The sequence below is a fragment of the Macrobrachium nipponense genome, chromosome 20 (genome assembly GCF_015104395.2).
Source record: "Macrobrachium nipponense isolate FS-2020 chromosome 20, ASM1510439v2, whole genome shotgun sequence".
In the NCBI taxonomy this organism is placed as follows: Eukaryota; Metazoa; Arthropoda; class Malacostraca; order Decapoda; family Palaemonidae; genus Macrobrachium; species Macrobrachium nipponense.
In genome coordinates, this window is record NC_061089.1 from 15648582 (window position 1) to 15669784 (window position 21203).

Below are 21203 nucleotides of genomic sequence, written 5' to 3' on the forward strand. Positions count from 1 at the left end.
TTAGTCATCCCAATATAAATGCGAGAAAGATTTTCGATTTATAGCTGAAAAGGGATGAAGGCTTTTCACATATTACATTATTATACAGGGATTAAGATATGTGAATATATACGTATATCTATATCTATATATATATATATATATATATATATATATATATATATATATATATATGTATATAGTATATGTATATAGTATGTGTGTGTTTATATATAGTTTATAACATAATTGTAGTGAATTAGTCAGGGCAACCCCCGGGCAAAGAGAAAGCTTCACTTAATTCCAAAGATGGCTCCAAAAAAACTAGGCAATTGAGGCCCAGTAACTATAGATATACTTGTACACATATGTTCATCCACTGTGTCAGGAGTAGGCGTTTGACTTTTTCTTATTTCAAGTACACACTCTCTCTCCCAGTCGTTATGAAGCGTCATTGCAAATACATATGATCTTTATGTAACGAATTATCATCGTGAAATTTAATTCCATTCCATTGAGATTCATTATAGTGAATTAGTGAGAATTAAAACAGTGGGTGAATGAAGTGGATAATTATTAATTAAATTATGCGGACAGGCAGCGTTCTGTGTCCAGAGCTCATCTCCATCATATTTCGTGTGGGTCATGTCCGTCAGACTTACGCTACGTGAGAGTTATTAAATATAATTACAAACAGACGCATAAATGCTGGTGATCTTACTTGAGCACCGTACTATAAATTATCCTTTGTCTTTAATACCTTACATATTTATGCACGGATGTATATACGAATATGAGAAAATTCGCATATTATGTTACAATGGCGTCTACGCCAAGGGATAGAGGAGCATTCCTTTGTAATTGCTTCATTTTGCTAACCATCCATCACAAGAGGGAAGGAAAGATGTGGCACGAAATTGAGATTAAAGATGATGTATTCAGTCAAGCATTTGTTGTAAGAATCCTCCCTCCTCCTCCTCCTCCTCCTCCTCCTCCTCCTCCTCCTCCTCCTCCTCCTGCTTCAGGTCGTCGCCGTCCTCTTATGTTTTCTGTACCGAGACTCAAATGACCGAGATATGTTCCACCACTCTCAGTGAGAATGTTGAAGGGCTCGCCTTCACGGCATAATGACAAATTCATTCGTACCAACAGTGGATTTCTTAAACTTTTTGTGTGTGTGTGCGCTCGCGCTGCGTTTTGTATATGCGTATTTTCTACCAAATATCAGTTTATATATTACTACTGTATTCTCAGGAAATGACGATGGGTATTGCTGTTAATTACTAACCATAGAAATTACGTTTATATGCACAAATCTTTGGCTGGGATTCGATTCGAGCATAAGCCAAACAAGTAGTCGAAAGAATAACTTTTAGGTGGCCCACTCATTGAAAGGTTAGCTGGCATTTGTTGGCTGTAATCCCGATTACTTGTCGTGGTGCACAAAACTTACAATATTGCAGGGAAAAACTTACTAAATAGTTTAGTATCTTTTGATAATGTACAGTACAAATGCTTTTAGACACGGCTTACATCGTCATGCTGTTTACAAATACATTTACACATGAAAAGCCGTTGGCATTGAAAGTAAACTAAAACTGTAACGCTGTCTTCAATCCCAATAGAGAAGAGAACCTTAGTTCGAATCCAGGCAAGAAAGGAGTATTATGAACATGCTCTGTTGAAATCTGGTCTGTAAGTTGTCCTTAGCAATGTAATATGTACGTGGTTGTTTGTTGACTGTAGTGGTTGTGGCTAGGGTTAGAGAAGGGCATGGGGATTGCGACCCCATCCTAAAATATTAACTGAGAATAGGAAGGGGAAACACACACACACACACACACACACACACACACACACACACACACACACACACATATATATATATATATATATATATATATATTTTATATATATATGTGTGTGTGTGTGTGTATGTACGTATATGTATTATGTATATAATTTCTATGTATTTGTTTGTGCGTGTCCGTTATGATCTTTCATACGTGAGATTGTACGTGGGCACACATCGCATACATTTGTGACGACTTTTGCGAGTGCCTGTATGTTATTTTTATCTTTTCTAAACCTGTAGTTCCTGAAACTCCAAAGTCATTTCCATGAATACGACGAAGAATAGAGGTAAAGCTACTAGATTAATATAGAAAGTTGTACGGTCAGTTGTCACCATAAAGGCTAGCACGGATACACGTAAACTTAAACCTACTTAACCCAAGTGTTCTGTCATGAATTCTGTGAAATTCATGCACAGATGCGTTTAATGAGTACTTGGGTTAAAGCATGATTTTATGTAGGTTTTGTATGCTTGTAATTCTCCTCTCTCTCTCTCTCTCTCTCTCTCTCATGGGACATATATATTATATATATATATATATATATATTATATATATATATATATATATATATATATATTGGGTGTGAGTTCTTGTGTCGAGTTCAGTGTGTATCAGTGCAGTCACGGAAACGAGATTATTTAGAACATAACTGTGACGATAAATTTATTAATAACTAAGCGCGTGAATCACGAATCTGTCTGCAACTAATGTGCCTCATTTCAAGTACAAGCATTTACATAAAGACAAAAATTCAAAAGTTTCCAAAATAAGGATCCTCCTACTTATGAAGTTTTAAAAAAGCCACCGCGCATTAAACGGGGGAGGAGGATGTCGTCATTGTATTCAAGAGTTACGCTGCCACTCCAGTAATTCATTTATGATTACAGAGACAGTTAGTGACCTAGCCCCGTAATCGATGAATTTTAGTACCCAGTGCACTCCTCTCAAGTGTGAAGGACTCTTGTACAGATTTCATGCAATTTTGAGTAATAAGTATCCTGTTATAATGTTTAAATATTTGAACGATGCACAAGACAGATCAGTCGATAACTTACCTCAGCCAAGTTACACAATGAACATATTTAATACCCGACATTAGTCCGTTTATTCCTCAAATACTAAAATAACTCTCACCTTTAAATCCATATCAGTGACAATAAAATGGTTGTTTCCACTGAGACAATTGGTGAAGTTTTATTGATGACCACGAAAAGTTAACCATTACTTCGACAAATATTTTTCTCTGCCACTTTCATCAGAATCTGTTGCTCCGTTCTCATATTCAGCTAGTGGACATTACATACATACTGGTGAAAACCTATCTTCCCCTGAATTTCGTAGACAGAGCTGATAAACGATGACGTATGGCAAACCAGAAACGCATTACATGTTTTTCCTTTACCAGCCTAAATTCGTATCTAAGGAAGCCACCTCGTAGATCTAGAATGTGCTGTTTCTATGGCTCATTTTGTTTCAGCGACGTACTAGAAAATGCTTAGCGCCTCAGTGGCGTCATCAGTATGGTCTTGACCTGCCACCTCGGTGGCCGCGAGTTCGATTCTCAGGCATGCCATTGAAGAGTTAGAGATGTGTATATCTGGTGATAGAAGTTGACTCTCGACGTGGTTCGGAAGTCACGTAAAGCCGTTGGTCCCGTTGCTGAATAACCACTGATTCCATGCAACGTAAAATCACCATACAGAAAAACAAACAAAACACCTTCGTGGTACTGAGAACATATTTGTTAGCGCCTCTGTAAAGGTTTCGTCATCTTCTCAAGAAAATCGGAAAATGTTTTCGTCACCGATTCCAGGACATTCTCACTTTGCAGATTTTCCAAGCATTTTAGGAACGGTGCTGGAGACTCCTAAAAATCCAAAAGATAAGTTAGAAGAATATGTAAATATTCTTTCCTCGTGTGTTTGTCCGCTATTAGAAATACACGCTCGTCTTTTCCTCTTCTTGCTTATAGCTCACTTCTCTGCCACACTTCTTTTTACCTCGCGAGACGGAACTCGGGTAGACATTAATATTAGACACGCATGAAAATTTTCGGGTCCACCGTTTTGCCTGCCAAGATATTGGGTCTTTTTTCCACCGCGCTGCCGTGTTATGAACTTCGATGGTTTTCTCCTGTTACACGCGCACACACACATTATATATATATAATATATATTATTATATATATAATATTATATAATATATATAGATATATATATATATTAAATTTATGTATGAGCGCGCGCTCATACATATATGAGAAAACAATGAAAATTGTCCAAAAGCTCAGATCCAGTCGTTGGCCCATATTAATCCTTTGACCACTCCTACATATTACATTTCTCATCCTTCCATGTCTTTTTTGCCACATATACTACATAAATCATTCAACACTACAACTTCCGCATTTTTTCTATTATTTGTATTCATCATTCATGCTTTTATTTCCTTGAGGGAGAGCTGGCTCAGCGATTCTCTTTCCACATTCCAACATTGGCTTCCATAGACAAGTTTCCTCCGAGTAAAAATTTGTCCAAAAGATGTGAAGAATGGGTTGTGTCTGTGTACATGTATGAAGTTGTGTATTTGTGTGATTAGCATATAATTTTGTAATCTAAAGATGATTTAGGATGAGAAGGAAATTCGGAAAATATGTATAATGGAGTATTTAAGATCACAGAGAGAAAGGGCCTCATAGCTTTAAAGAGTTGAAGCCGATGGGATATTGGTGCAGGCTTAAGAACCTACTTTCAAACCAAAGAAAATCAAAGCGTTTGATTTTATACTCCCCTTAGCATTCAGACAATAAATATGGTGAACATTCCTGCCCATACTTTTTTCTCCAAGTCCCAATCATACTCTTTTTCTGTGATGTCATATTTCACCTGAAAAATTAAGTCTGTGTGAAATAATGCCAGGAGCCTCTCTCTTCTTTTCCACAGGTCGAACAGGGAGTGCGATTATATAATCAGCAAAAGCACTTGGCAGCCGTGAAAAAGTGGAAGCAAGCACTTAGGCGCATTAACAAGGACAACGATCGATTCATCACATTGGGTTATCTCAGTCAAGCCCATCTCGATTGGGGCCGCTACAGGTATGGATGGCAATTAGACTTCCCTCTCTCCTGGGTTCGTACTTGTTCGTGTCAGTCCAGAGGAGAAAGAGAATTTTGGTTGTATTCGTAGCAGATATCACAGGCGACATATATATTTTATAATGAAATGGATATCGATGAAAATACTTGGGTTTCTTGTAGTGCATGAAAGTTGCAGTTGCAGGTTGTAATTAGATTTTGCGTCTGTAAACTCCTAAATTCCTGTTACTCCTCCTAATTTAGTAATGAAATATACACGATAGATTTCTTCCACTCAATTTTTAAGCTTCTCTGTTCATACCCCTTTGTGGTAAAATTCTGTCGGTATCACCTTCCTCTAACAAGCATAACCTGTACATTACCTGCATCGGCATTAACGCTATTTCCTCCCCTCCTTTATTTGTTGCTTGTTTTATCTTCTCGGTGCATGTTACTGCGGTAAGGCAATAAAACTGGGTCCCTTTTGGGTGTACCCAAGAAGTTGCATCCTCTTTCTCTCGACGTACCCATGCAGAATCGTCTCCTTCCTCTCAACGTACCTTGCTTTGTACCCCCATCTTTCTAGGCTAACGGCCTCATCTCTCTCGCTCTCTCTTTCCCTCTCCCTCTCCCTCCCTTTCTCTCTCTCAACACCCTTTCCCCCCACTCTCTCGCTTGACCCAGATATTCGGAAGCAAAATGGCACCCAGAGTTGGCCCACTGCCAGCTTTGATTTACATCTCGATGTGGTGTAAATATCTCAAAATGCCACCCCCTTTCGGATCATGTTCCTTTTACATATTCTTAAGAGAAGAGCAGTGATCCTCTAGACGGAAGCCGTGATTTTTTTTTTTCTTTTTACAACGCAAAAAGCTAATAGACGAAGTCCTTTTTACAGTTAATACCTGATAACTGAATCATAACGTTCATGTTTTACATTACGATTATTTGTCTGTCTCATTAATAAAGAATTCTCTCACGGAAAGCTCAACGGATTATGTTACCGTGGTTGACACATGCAAATAAAGTAATAGGTTTTTTAGGCGTTGACCTTAAAGATGGCAGGTGAGTTTATCAGAATTTTACATTTCTGTTTTATTTAATTTAATTCTCTCTCTCTCTCTTTCTCTCTCCTTCCTGGTGATTGGATGTAGGTTACCTTAATAAGTCTAAATATTTGGTTATTAAAAAAATTATTCTCAAAATAGTTCTTTACTCTGATGAATTAAGAGAACAGATTGGTTGTATTTGCTGACGGTCTGTGAATTAGGGTATGAAATAATGAACATTTTGTGGTCTTGATTTATTTTACATATGATTACTAGATAAAATATTTAGAGAACGCTTAAATATGTATGCATAATAAATTATGCCTGTTAGTCATCAGCATAACGAAAGTTCGTACTGTTTATATTCATATTTATGTTGGTGCATTTACTCAACATCGATGTAACCATTCTGTAGTTATTATCAGATAACGCGACGTCTACCTTTATTTTCCAGGTACAATAAATTTGGAGTGATGGGTGTTGAATGAAATCGAATGCGTAGGAAGGTTGCGTATTGCCTTAGAATCATGAATGAAATTTTCTAATATAAGATTACAAACTATAAAACAGTAGTTCTACTTCTAAACTTTAAGGCCGTGTCTTCGCTCATATTTCAGTGCATTTTAGGAGCTCTCTAGATTTTCCGGGGTTAACTTAATTCCGTAAGTTAACGCCTGTACTACACTTCTTCATACATTGTAGGTATTATATGCACTGTGTGTGTGATAATTACAAATGTGTGCACATTTACTAGCAACGAATTCAAGTAAGTCATATACTGAGGAAGCTTCTTCAAAACAGACTGTTCACAAGGTGCTTGAGTCCACATGCAAGGATGGAAATTCGACCCTAAGAATAAAGAAAGGATCACGACAATTGGTAGGGGACAGGTCAGAGTACGAAAACATAGGTCATACAATTAATTATCTCTTATGTATGTGAGAAGGCCAGAGATGGACCAGCAGTCACAAGTAACGACACTGGTATTCAATAAGTTAAATAGTAATTATTGCCCATAACTATCAATAATTACTCCACAACAGAAACTGGAAAAGGACTGAAAATTTAATATTTGCTTGATAGTTTCTCTTCGACGAGCTTCTTTAGGGACTCTTTATTCGATTTCAAGCGTTTCCCAGAAGGTAAAACTGATAGCATTTCCTTCCCACTTTGGACTATAGGTTGTATATGTATAAAGTCCTCATAGAAAGAAAATTATATATGTATATAATAAATAAGGAAATATATAATATATATGCGCGCGCGCGCGCACACACACACACACTATCATGAGTATTATATAAGTGAAAACTAGAAGACTGGAAAAAGAGCAAAGAGACAGAAGAAAAGAAACTATAATCATGAGCAAATGGCAAAAGAAGTGTACCAGAAAGAAACAAAACTTGCACCCCAAAAAATCCTTCAAATTTTCATAATGTAAAAACATCAGGATTCTCTCTACCTACATATTCATAAGCCTGGCTTAAATACTTCATTTTTTATTTATTAGAATTTTTCCATGATAAGAACCGCTAGTAGTGGCCTTGCAACGTACGTTTCTCCAGATATCTTGAGGCATTTTGGAGTTAATATTGTATGAAGAATGCTTGTGTATCGGCAACGGTGGAATTATGCAACGCGGGCTTCAAATGCAAATGTAAGTCAACTTTTATGTGAAGAGAATGAAGCTGAGGGCCATTCAAGCGAGAAGACGAGCATCATCTGTGCCGTTGAAGATGTCTTTTCTTTAAGAAGGGAGAGGAGTGTCGTTTAAAGGAGAAAAAGCGTCCTTGTTATTTTTTAGACACGAACATGTTTACTGTTTTGCTTTGGGAGCTGCGAAGAAGAGAACATGAACGTATTATTTGTACAAAGTAAAAAAGTATATATTTAACGTCTTAAATTATATTTGTAACAGAATTAATATACAAGTGAATGCAATGCAATCATATTTGTAACAGAATGAATATACAAGTGAATACTCGTTGTACTGTTAAAAAAGACAAATGTTTTCATACGTACAAGGAATACTTGATCTTCTTGCCGGTACAGTCAAGGCTGATATTTCCCATTTTTATCTTGTTTTTGAAGTTTCCTTTCGTAATGTCCTTGAAATTGCTTAGGTATTCTTTGTTTCTTCCCAACACCGTAATTTAATTTTCCAACACCCAAACGTCCTCACAACTTTCGCATAATGATCCTTTATATTTTTTATAATGTGAGGACCTTATCGACCAATTTATTTAATAATGGGAATAACATAGAATGCCGTCAAATGCGTACCGTATTATCTTCCAATAAATAAATATGAATTACTAACTATGCGTTGTTAGCATTCACATTTCTTTCAGTTTTCCAGTGTTTGCACTTAGTATTTATTCTGTATCATAATTGATTCCTTTCCCCGTTTTGTCTATCCACCATCTCTTCTAAGTTGCTATTATTCACAGGGAAACGATTTTAAGTCTGTATTTTTCTCTAGTAGATTTAGTTAGTCTTCTCTGGTTTTGGAGATAAACCGTTCTAAAACAGGTGGGAAATTGTAATTATTTTCAACGCATTTTTGGGGGGAAACGCAGGCTGTATTCATTGTGAAATTCTTCAATTGGGTCCACTGACCTCGCCTTATTTTCCAGAGAGATGTTAGACTTCGGCTTTCAGCAGCTAGACATTGCCAACGAAATGGATTCGCCCATGTTACGCGCCGAAGCCTACTTAACACTGGCTCGTGGCAATGAGCGTTTAGGCAACCTGGAAAAGGCGGTTTCCTACTGTCGTCATTCTCTGTACAACCAATGTGATCAGTCGCGCACTACAGGGTATGTCCATCTCACTCTAGGCAACACCTACCTCGTTTACTCCAGCTTCAGTAAGTCGATCGAACATTACGAGCTAGCCCTGAAAGTCTCTAGAAGCATCCACGACACAGCCCTGGAACTCCAGGTGTATTGTGGCCTTGGGAGCACCTTCTGTCTCCTGCAGGATTATGAAAAATCCCTCTCGTTCAGTGCCAAGGCCTTTGAGCTCTCGAAAAGCTTTCATATTGCGGATCTGAATGCCAGGTTTCAAAGGCTCTCTTTAGTTACTCTCGCTACACCCCTTAGGAAGCTCGGGAGACTTCACGAAGCAAAGGACTGCTGCCAGGTAAGCTATTTCGAGGGAAAATTCATTTGTAGAATCAAAACACTGTACATTATTCCCGTGAGATGTTCTTAAAATATATTTTTCTTTGAATATTCAATTAATAACTTTAATGATGACATTATCAGTTGGTAACTGAATGTCATAATGTATGGAAAGTATATTTCCTCGATACATTGTAATTAATGATGTTTCATTGCATGTAGTTATTGCCAAAGATACTGTAACACTCGGCCAAGCTCTAGTACAGACTGATTAAGTTCTTCAAACTTGTCTAATTTTGCAAGAAAAGTTATTCAAATTTCAAACGTTGGCAATGTAAAGCAAACGGAAACTTGGTATTTTATGTGATATTTGCAGGATGCTCTGAAGATGGCGCTAACAGCAGGAGACCGGCCAACCCAGGCAAGATGCATGACCATCCTTGCCGATATTCATCGCCAGTGTTTAGATGTTCAGGTAAGTTTAAGGACGAGCAGCTATCCGTTTTAGTTATTGCAAATCACAGTAAAGATGTCTATAATTCTTATAGAACCAACTTTCTTGAATTCATTGTGTTTCTCAGCGTAAGTCACTATCTTTTTTATACAAATGCCCATCGGAATACTAAGTTATTGGTATGACTTTAAGCTATCAGCAATCATTGGGTAACATCAAAGTTCTGGGTGTTGCTACAGTAAGTGAACTGAAAAAGTTGGTATAGTGTATCATCACTTGATATGTAGAGACAATAATACAATAATAGTTAAATCTTCCTAAGACCAGTTCTTTGAGCCTTTTTAACCATTTTATTTTGACCACGTAAACTCCTATCTTCAGTAGATGACTACATAAGGTGCATTAGGAATGTTTCTTCTCAAAAAGTAATATTTTCTTAAAATTTAAGCGGAAAGCATTTTGTTTCGAAAACTGTTTTAAAAGGCAATTTTAAATACAGCTAGATTTGTTGAGCAGTTGCTGTCAGTTTCATGAGTTCTTTAGCCTATTTTGATGTGTTCACAAATAAGTTTTTAAAATATTTCGTAAAGTCTGAGCCCAAGATCTAAAGACTGACTTGGCAAACTATCATCTCACAGCGGTGAAATTCTGAGTCAAATGTCCACAAGTATGTGTACTGTTTAGGTCTTGTTTTGAAACGATCCTGTAATCTTAACATGTATGAAAAGCTATGTCAAGAGAAATCAAACATGTTATTTAAAAGCAAAGTTGTTCTTATACCTTTAAACATTTCTGTTCTTGTCGGCAGTCTCCTTAGTGTCCTGCCAGTAGGATATTTCTGTTCTTTAAATACAACATACATATACCCCTGTCATAGATGATTAGTGAGAAGTTCAGATACCTGAAGCTGACCAGCATTGCATTGTACCATAAAATTAATTATTATGAAAAATTAAAGAACAGATAGTGTTAGCTGCATGTGTCAAAATGTAAAATGTTATTGAGAGAGAGAGAGAGAGAGAGAGAGAGAGAGAGAGAGAGAGAGAGAGAGAGAGAGAGAGAGAGAGAGAGAGAAATGCTGTTTAATGAAAATTTTCTTCATCTCAAACATTGCAGAGAGCTTACAAGCGTTATGAAGCAAGTATGCAACTGATGGCTCATCTGGAAGACCGTTATGGGCAACTTATTGCCCTTAATGGTATGGCCAAGACCCTCGGACTGATGAGACGACAGTCCAAGATATGTGACTGTCGGCCTCTGGAGATCAATAACAAGGTCATCGACCTGGCTTCTACCCTTGGATGCAAAGTAAGACCGCATAATTATGTCTTGGTGTCTTTTGGATATCATTTACCTACAACATTAATTAGTGGCAATTCCAAATGTTTTTTTCTGCTACTTAGCTCCTTAAATGTAAGTTTTTCATTCCTTAGAGTATTAACCAAGAATATATGTGTTTCAACATACAGTAGCTTTCCCCAATAAGAGATGGCCCAAGGAAAAAACAGCACAGTGGTCAGTGAATGAATTGTTGTTGAACCCCTTGTGTGGTAACATTTCTCAGAATTGGCCTGCTTATGCCTACACAGAAGGCTAATGGATTGTTTACATAGTATATCTACTGCTCCATTTATTTCCATTTTCGTGCACTTTAGTCCCTGCATGGATATGAAGGCCATTATTCCAGTATTTCCTAACTCCAAGTGCCTATCACTTTCTATGTCATCCTCTTTGTTCTTCTCCTTATGGAATGGATTGAAATATAAAATTTAGGCAAAATGCCAAGCACTAAGACATAAGGGTCATTCATAGCTGAAAGGGAAATTGAGAGTTGAATGGTTTTAAAGGTGTAACAGGAGGAAAACCTAGCAGTTACATGAAACAATTCTTAGAAAAGGGTGGAAAGAACATAAGTCTTTTCCAGGTTATGCACTTTTCATCAGCCCTTCCATCTCCATTCCTTCCACGTGACCAAACCACCTCAAAACAGTCCGCTGTATAACCTGCACTAACCTTTTACCACTTTTGTTTTCGCATTTCTCATCCTTTCAGTTCTTGTTTGTTTGTATGTATGGTGTTTTTACGTTGCATGGAACCAGTGGTTATTCAGCAACGGGACCAACGGCTTTACGTGACTTCTGAACCACGTCGAGAGTGAACTTCTATCACCAGAAATAAACATCTCTCACTCCTCAATGGAATGGCCGAGAATCGAACCCGCGACCACCGAGGTGGAAGCAAATACCTTGCTCTACATATACTGCACGAGTTATATATAATTCATCTTGGTGGCATCAGGTTTAGTGCACAGGGGCTTCATCCTTGATTCAGTAGTTAATGTCAGTAACATCATGAGATTAATTTCTCTAGAACCACCCTACCCATTCAGAAGGCTTCTTATTGGAAAAGAGGCTTTTACAAATACCTAAACTGTTGAGATCTGCCTTATGTCTATCTTTGAACTTCATAATCTCTTCAAAATATTCTGGCCATTCACGAAGGGCTGAATTATCTTCTGACAACTTCTCTCCATTTGGATTTTTCAAGTGTTATTTGGTAATTCATTTTTTTGTGCAACTTCCCATCAGTACAACTTTACTCTAATGCAAATACTCTATAATGCCTTGGAGGCTAAACAATCTTTTAACATACACTTTGTTTTAGGGATATTAACATGAACCTGGATATCCTAGTGTTGCTGCTGCCCTTCTTTTAGACTTAAATTACCTACATAAGCAAGATTTTATATTACGTAGTTTAATACTACCTGAATTGCCATATAGACATGAATTGGGGTAAAACCAGGAAACTACTGCCTCTTTAAAAGATTTAGTTGATTTTACACTAAAACTTCAAATACATAGTAGTCAGAAGGCAGGATAGTTTGAAATTTTACTATAATGGACTTCAAGAAGTTCCATATATAGATGGAATGGAATGGAATGGAATTTAAAATTTTGCCAAAGATATAGTGCTGGGACCTGTGAGGTACATTCTGCGGTGAGATGGAAATTGACAGTAAAAGGTTTTAAAGATATAATTAGAGGAAAACTTTGCAGTTGCACTATGAAAGAATTGTTTGGAGAGGATGGCAAATAAGCTGGAAGAAAGAGAATATGAATGGAGGTACAGTAAAATGAATAGATGTTGTAGCTAGGAGCCAAAGGAATGCTGTAAAGTACCTCAAGTAATACCTACAGTGTACCACACAAAATGCACTGACAGCACTACTCCCCTACGAAGACTATGCAGGTGAAATAATGATGTGGAGAAATTAAGATGAATTAGGCATGTCTTCTCCCTAGGGATGAAAGTTGTGTTCCCAAGAAAAGTTGTGTTAATGTCAGCCAAGCTCCAGTGAGCACCAGAAGAATTGAAAACCTAGAGACCCACTTGGATGGTATTTATTATTAATAATTACTTTGTTTTAAACAGCCAGAAGGCTGGAAATAAATGGAGATTTGTGGAAATGAAAGAAAAATTAAGACATGAATGACAATTTCACAGAGGCCCTATGCATCACACAGCATTGAAGGCAATGATACTGTCAGGATGCAGATAGGTTATAACCATTGTTTTAAAAAAACGACATACAGGATCTTCTCTCTCAAACTATTAATTTTTTTTCAGATTAGGATTTTTTCCCTTCACTCAAAAATTAACCAGTACAGTACCTTTTCCAAAGAATTGTAAGAGTTTATTGCAGTATTTGTTGACCTGAAATCTAGAAAAGGCTTCCCGACAGTCAGCATGCCTATGGGAAACAATTAGGTGCATGGAATGCTCATTTAGAACTAGCTAGATACTACATCTAAGGCTAACTCATAAATGGATACAAGTCCAGAATGGTTCAGACTTTATGGTAGCTTTTGAATTGGTCAGCCAAGTGGCTCTTATACAACCATTTTCATTACTTGGAGGCTATATACCATATCTCATCAACAGGTTACTAAGTGACTTGCACCAGAGGGTTGTTATTGTTTATTGCCATCTTTGGTTAATGAGTTTCAGTAGTTCTGAGACCTTAGTTGTAATTAGTCTCTACAAGTGACTTGATTATTAGTCAAGAAAACACGAAGCGCAGTGTACAGACAAAATAAAGGTCTGGAATAGGTCACCAGGTGGGGTAGCAGTGAGGCATAAGGCTAAACAGCAAACTTTTAGGTGTAGTGATAAGTAGATCTCTTGCAAAGCTCACTTTTGCATAGGTAACACTCCTTAATTATTCTTTGCCTCCACCTTCCTTTTTTTATTAGCTCTCTATATAACTATATTTAATACTACTAGAAAACTAGGTATTGCAAGGATTTCTTTATCTACATAGATGAAGGTTTCAGTGTAAATCAACTTAAAGGACTGAAAAATTGTGGTTAACAGCCCCACGAGGTAAGCACCAAAGGTCCAGAACGATTTAACCCAGGAACTGCCTGTATTACCAAGTAGTTTAACCTTTTGCTGCAAGCCTGTTATTACCACTAGTGACAAGATCAGTGGCCTGCTAAAAGTGTAATGGCTAATTTTCTCACTTATATTTATACTCCAATTCTTTATTTTCATTACTGTTATAATATTACATATTACTATTATTATAGTGTTTTAGTATTATTCAATATCGCAGCCGCCAGAAACCTTGAGCACGGAAATCCCTGAATGCCCCGGGCACATGCGTTGACGAGGCCGTGAAGACACTGAGGAATCCTTAATAAACAGTAAAATTCACACAACAAACACACTGAAAAGGAAAGAAACATGGGCACAAATCAACCGGCTTGGAAGGAGAGCAAAAGCAATAGTGTCTACTTTCCAAGAGCTATCACCTCATACGCGCAGGAGTTGCCAGATCTCACAGATTCCTTGCTATACAATGTTTGATTGGTTTTAACCGGTTACCAGTTGGTGCTTGGAAATTATCCTTTTGTTAGGACTGAAGGTTTCTTCTGCATATGAACAATTTCAAATTTAGAAATTTGTCTTTACGTCATATTCATCAATTCTCGTTTTTAAAGATCTCATGACAGCAGGGATTGTTTAAGATGAATGTACCTCACAGTAATATTTTAAAATGCTATAAATTTGGTTTGTATTTTTACTCTTGTTACATAGGTTTGATTATGAAGCAGGATTTTTTCCCAAGTAATTCTTGTTACTGCTAATCTTGATAAAAGTAGATTGTACAATTTGCTAAAGTTCTCTTCATTGATGAATGATATAACAACATTTACTTTAAACTGAGATAACCAGAGCTTTAATTTTTTTTCTTTAGCATTGTGAAACATCATTAAACTGAAACCAGATTTTCTCCTTTCATGTTGCTCCAAAATTTTGGCAACATACTTTCCCCATAAGATCCTGTTTATTACAACAGATATGAAAAAATAATGCTCTCAAGAATTTTTTATACTTTCTATGAAATATTTGATTACACAGTAAGTAGGTGATGCCTTCTAGTTTTATCAGAAATCAACAGTAAATGCTCATTAATCTAAGTAATTTGGTTGGTAAGACAGGCTTGTTGTATGCATAGTTCTTAGGCAGTTATGTTTATGAAAAGATATTTTTTACTAAATTTAATATTATGTAAAGGTATTTCATAATGGTCTGTCTGTACAATAATTACATATATCTTCAGACATTACATTCATTTTTACATTGTTTTCAATTTTTTTATAGCTTATCATGCGATCAGCACATGTGCGTCTTGGTGAATTGTATCGTGTCTTGAATGATGAGGAAAACCACTCCCTCCAAGAGCGTCTCGCCAGCTGCTTGACAGATGAAATGGAGCTAGTGTGTGGCGTCTGCAAGGAGCGCTATGGTGATCAAGGTGGCAACTCCCTCGATGCTTTACCCTGCTCCCACATCTTCCATGCCAAGTAGGTTCCCTTTACCCCACCACACCTCGAAGACCGTTCCATCAATATTGGAGAATTTTACGTAGTCTTCATCTTTTGCTTCTCCTGTGGACCTTTTACTAAGTGTAACACGCCTTTTTGCCCCAAAGAACTAGGGCAGTTCCCCTTGGATGTTTAGGCACTAAGTAGAATTCTTTAGAAAGTATTCAAGTGAGTGATAATAGAAATACATATTAAAAGTGAGATTTGAAACTCAAAAAATGTTTTTCACCTTGAGGAGTATTGTACCCTTGTTCTCGTTTCAGATGTGTGAGGGACCTGATGGCATCTGGAGATCGCAAAAAGAAGAAACGCATCTGCCCAGACTGTCGCAAATCGCTCAATTCCCGTCTGATGCTCATATGTTATGATGAGTTGAAGGCAGCTTATAATGATGGTCGGGCCCCCACTTTTCCACGCTACCAACCATCCCCCTCTTCGGATGACCAGCCCCTCTGATATTCAACCATTTACTCTCCTCTTACATTGAAAGATGACATATGCTTTTGGCTCATTTGTTGTACATGAGGACTTCAGTCACACAACCATTGTTTTGAATTTATTCTTCAAGAAGGTGAAAAAATAACAGCCTCGAAGGGAGTTGCCTCACTTTCAGGAAAGCTGGCATCAGTATAACTTATATAGTATAGCAAAGTGGTAACAATGATGCAATCAAGGTGCAAATCTGATCTCTTTTGAGCTTCAGTTATTCCCAGGTGCCCACAAGTACTGAAACCATGTTATTGAAAACTAAATGGCCCTTCTTATTTCCTTTTGATCCCTCCAAAGTTAGTCATAATTGTTGCTGCAAGTACAGTACTCCTTCCTCTAATGAGGATAATTATGATTGTATGTTCGTAAGTGGCACATTTCCTAAGTGAAAATCTCATAGTAAGTTGGATGGTGTCATTGTACTGGCAGTCATTGTGAGGTCACTTTTGGAACTGAAGGCATTTGGCTGGCATTTAGTAGAATGTAGACATATCGCTCCATGCCACTCACCACAGATTGATGGTAAAGGGCAGAAATAAGAGGATGAGAATCCCAACAGCCCCCGCCCACTGAATGCAACATGGGCTGACTAGTACTCGCAAACATGATTTTGTTCTTTTGGATGTTTTTGTAACAATACAGTATCTTAACTTTAAACATTCAATAGATTCAGAAAACTTGAGGGTACAGAACCTATATTGATAATGATTACTGCCACACGTCACAGCTGTGTGATAAACGGGAATTTGATACTTCCTGACTATCCAGTGTCTTTCACTGTGGTATTGCTATCACATACCCTGGACACGTGAACAGTATTGTATCATTCATTTTTCTTCATCTGCCAAGGTCTGTTAGTGTTATTCATGATGGTATACAAAGAAAGTCTATTGAAATTGTGTACTATCTATAGTGATGATTTTAATAATTAACTGTGACCATTATTGGAACTCTGTATAGTACAGTATCTGGGTGTATCAGTAAGAGGGTTGAAAATGACTGTACTTTGTAAATAAGAAGTTATTAAAATAACGTGAAATGTTGTTACATACTGTTATGGCTACCAACAGTGAAAAAGACAATACTGTTACAGTGAGCTTTGTAAGTCATTTTATACTTTGGTGATTACTCAGAAAAAATGAATACATTACGTAAAACAATAAATCCAGAAAAGCACCTTATAAAGTAGTATATTCATTGGATGCTCAGTCAGTACAGCAATGACAATCACAAATTTTTATCATATAACAACAAAAATTTAACTAATAGACTACTGTTTTCGTCTGAAAAAATGATTTATTAAATTTATATAAACCAGAAGCTTTCAAAATGTAGAGCTTAAGAATGGAGACAGTTTCAATAAGGATCATAATAAAATACAGTACTTGGAAATATTTTTCAGTAATCCATTGTGAGTGTGGAACCATCTATTAGTAAGGAAATACTAATATATCCTGAGCTTCTAAACATTTTTTGTGCATGTTTACCTGCTTATCTTAACATATTCTTGGACCCTTTAAGTTAAAGTTAGGGGTCAAGCCTAATCAATTCATCATCTTTTGTATTCCACTGCTGTCAGTGGGTTTTGCAAACTGATCTTTCAACTTATCCCAATGAAAGAATTTATGTATGACTGTAAATTATTTAACATAATAATTTTAGGAGTTCAAGGTGTCTTTGTCAATCTATCTAATTGTAAAACACCGAATGTGAAATCTCGGCTCTTTGTAAGGTAGGGTAGGATACATTATCAAGGTGCCAGATATTTTTTTACCTGCATAGATTAAAGTAGTGATTTTTTGTTTAACAGAATAGTGACAAATGCCAATAATTCAGATAACTGCAGACACAAATATTCATATCATACAAACTTGACTGTATACAATTGAGGCAGAAGAATTAAACAAAAATACTTTGGTACTCAGATGGGTCATCTGGATTAGTGTGAAATAAAGTATTTTATTTCCCACTGTGTTGATGATTTATTCTAAACATCAGAATAACTCATAAACACAAACATCTTACAAAAAGCTTTAACAGAAATAACTTTTTAAGTACTTTTTCAGTGGAGTTAAAGGTGAAAACCTTTAACTAGAAAACAAAGGACTAAACTTTTAACACTTTAATTCTACCACATGGTCCTTTGAGATTAGGTCATAAACTTAGGTTGATTTCCACAACAGAGAATTGGCTAATGTAAGAAAAGATTTTAATCTAAAAGCGTAAGTTACCATCTTTAAAAAATCAATAACCCTGCACGCAGTCCAAGTAAAAAATTTATGGATATTTTTTTTTCTCTTTTATCAAAATCATACTTACTAAATATAGACAGATTTTCTACAGCCATTATGTAGTAGTTAATCAACAAAACTGAAGGTTAAATATACTAATATCATATCCTTGCATATAAACATTGCTAAACACTCAAGTGGTCATTACTATTTGGTATAGAAGATGAAAACTCAAAAGTTCCAGTACAAAACTAAAATACCCTTTTACCAAAAATGGTAAAATTTTTATCAATAGTAATGTTAGTATATAGAAGTAACCTAATTTATGAGATTACTTGTCAATATTAAAAATTTCAAGAATTCCAAGATATACAGAACAGACATCAAACAGGATATCTATCCCTTATAGATAATCTAATAAATCTATAAGTGATGATATTAAAAATTCACAAAATAATTACTAATAAAAAAAAGCTTTATCTTAAATTTACTTTTAGTAATGTTTAAATGTTTGCAAAATGTAATTACAAATCTGATATATTTACTGACAGGAGCCACAATACATCACATAAGATCATGTGGCAGTACAGTATATAGTGCACAAAAATCAAATCTTAGTTAATATAAAATTACCAGGGCATCCAAGCTTTTGTAAGCAGAAGTAGCATTTACAACATTTTATAATCCAATTGATATTATATCAACATTTCATGGTCACAACTTTTTAAAATATCACCATTTTCTAGTCAGTACCATTATTTTTTATAATGCAACTGATATCATCTCCTCAACATTCCATGGTCACACCTTTTTAAAAATATCCCCATTTTCCTTGTCAGTGCCCTGGTTTCTGTTGCTTAGAGTAGTACAGGTATTTTGTACCCATAGTAAAAATCTCTTTCTTCTCTGCTTATGGGACTTCTTTAATTTACCAGCATAGTCTAGTTACGGATTTCAACGATGCAGCAGCTACCCTCTTATTGTTCTCTTTAAACTTCATTGTGTTCCAAGGTGAAAGAAAGCTCTAACTCTTCTAGGACCTGACTATCACAGAAGAGTTCTTGACCTCCCTTTCTTCTCCCTTTGCTCCTGTGATGCGTTTCAGGCATCAAAATTTCATACTCGCAATCCAGGGCACCTCTTGTAACACCATCTATTACATCCAGTAAACAGCGTAGAGCCCAACCCCCCCCTTTTTGACCACAACAACCACATGGCCACTTTCCTGATTGTACTTTTTAAATTTCCCTTGGCTTCCTTTCCAGTCACCAAAGGCTTGGTTTGATTACACTGATTTTCAATCCTTTCCACTGAACTTACTTAAATCCACCACCTCTTTCTTTCAAGTCCAACACCTCTCTCTCCTCCTCTGCCTCAGATTATGCTATTAGCACTACAGCAGCTACAAAGAACTTCCCTTTTTTGCACTCCCTTGTAGCTTTTTCCATTACTATGATAAATAGCAAAGGGTTTGGTACTGATCCCTAAGGACACGAGGAGTTAACTAACTCGAATTCTGATGCCACTGTCTTCACCATAGAGCTGCTGTTATGGTTACAGTTGCATCCCTAGCTTACTGAATCGCTCTGGTACCCTCTGTCTTTGTATGTGCTTTCAATTACTTGTCTCTCTGTTCTCCATCAAGTACTTTCCAAGGTCCACAAATACAGTATAATTATTTCTTGTGTGTGGCACTAGTAAAACTTGTGATTAACATTTCAGTTATCACTTTAAGCTGGTACATAAAAAGATAACACACTAACAAAACCAAATGTAAAAATACAGTAAAATAAAGTGTTTTTCAAATAATTATGAATCACACTCGTGACTTACACAGTGTGAAGTGGAATTTCTTTTAAAGGAAGTTTCCTTTTGTAGATCCAAACCATTGTCGAACTAGAGCAGACAACCTAGAAGGGCAATGATTTTGACTTTCAAGTACATCTAGTTTCTGATCTGTAGCAGGTATGTTCCTACCCTGCATGCTATTTAAAAAAAATGAATAACTTAATAGCTGATACACATTTATTATGAGCAGTTTTACCACTTGCGTACTCAAATTCATCTCATGGTATTGGAATAGATTAACTAATAATAAAATTAATAGATCTGAAAGCTAATACAACAAACTCATATGTACACACTTCATGAAATTGTGGAAGATTAGGAGCACCTGACATAATTAAGATGCATTAATCTAAGCAAGCAAGCATCAAGGAGAATATTCCTAAGCAAAATTAGCAGATTCTTATTTGAGACATTGACAGAGACACCAAATGCTTCTTTAGGATCTTTATAGGATAGTTTGCTTCTGTAGCTTATTTAGTAGAGTATGGTAATGAGTCAATATCTTTTAATCATATTTAAAAGTCTTTTAAAAATTCTACTTTAATAATTAAGACTTAATCAACATAGCTGATCAGTCTGTGAAATAACTAGAAAGATTTTATGGCAAGTTGTATGATTATAATTTGTATTGCTGAAGTATTTAACATAAACAATGTCTTTTTACCAATTGAGTCACAACACACTCACAAAGTCTCGGCCCTTATTTCTTTTAAGGTAAAAAAAATACAACTTTCAGTGGTTTGAATGTGAAGACGACAAAAATTTGATGATGGATTTGTGAGAGATACTCACAAGTGACTAATGAGTGAATTTGTTCCTATTGCACCTGTAGTTGACAGGCTTTTAAATATACTGTAATACAGTTTTCCAAGTATGGATGGAAGGTAGCCTCATATCTAGGGTTCCAGGTATGTTGAGTTGTCAAGCATAAAATTATTCCAGAGCTGCAGGGAACAAATTATTTTTATTTTCTGCAGTGGCCTTAATATGAAGATATACCCTGAATTTGTGATGTTGCATCTTGAATGTATTTTCATCATATATTTTCATACACAATAAAAATTGGGACAATTTTTAAAGTCACAATTACTGTAATTGCCAAAAATCACCTTGTACTGTCAATTCATATTTTATCTGGCAACTCTGTGTGAATGCTCATTTCCTCCATGCTGCAGCTCAATAGTAGGGGAAATACGTACATAGGG

At 36.2% G+C, this 21203-nt stretch overlaps 1 protein-coding gene across 7 annotated transcripts in view; it reads left to right on the forward strand.

Annotated features, from left to right (window-relative positions):
• The window catches only part of LOC135222340 (43 kDa receptor-associated protein of the synapse homolog), a 485735-nt gene extending 465008 nt beyond the window's left edge, over window positions 1-20727 (forward strand). For all 7 annotated transcript variants that reach the window (XM_064260432.1, XM_064260427.1, XM_064260437.1 and 4 more), the window contains 6 exons: window positions 4778-4929; window positions 8594-9101; window positions 9459-9557; window positions 10653-10844; window positions 15207-15409; window positions 15694-20727. In XM_064260432.1, coding sequence (XP_064116502.1) covers window positions 4778-4929; window positions 8594-9101; window positions 9459-9557; window positions 10653-10844; window positions 15207-15409; window positions 15694-15886 — 1347 coding nt within the window. In that variant the 3' untranslated portion in view covers window positions 15887-20727. The remainder of the gene's footprint in view (window positions 1-4777; window positions 4930-8593; window positions 9102-9458; window positions 9558-10652; window positions 10845-15206; window positions 15410-15693) is intronic.
• The last annotated feature ends 476 nt before the right edge of the window (window positions 20728-21203 follow it).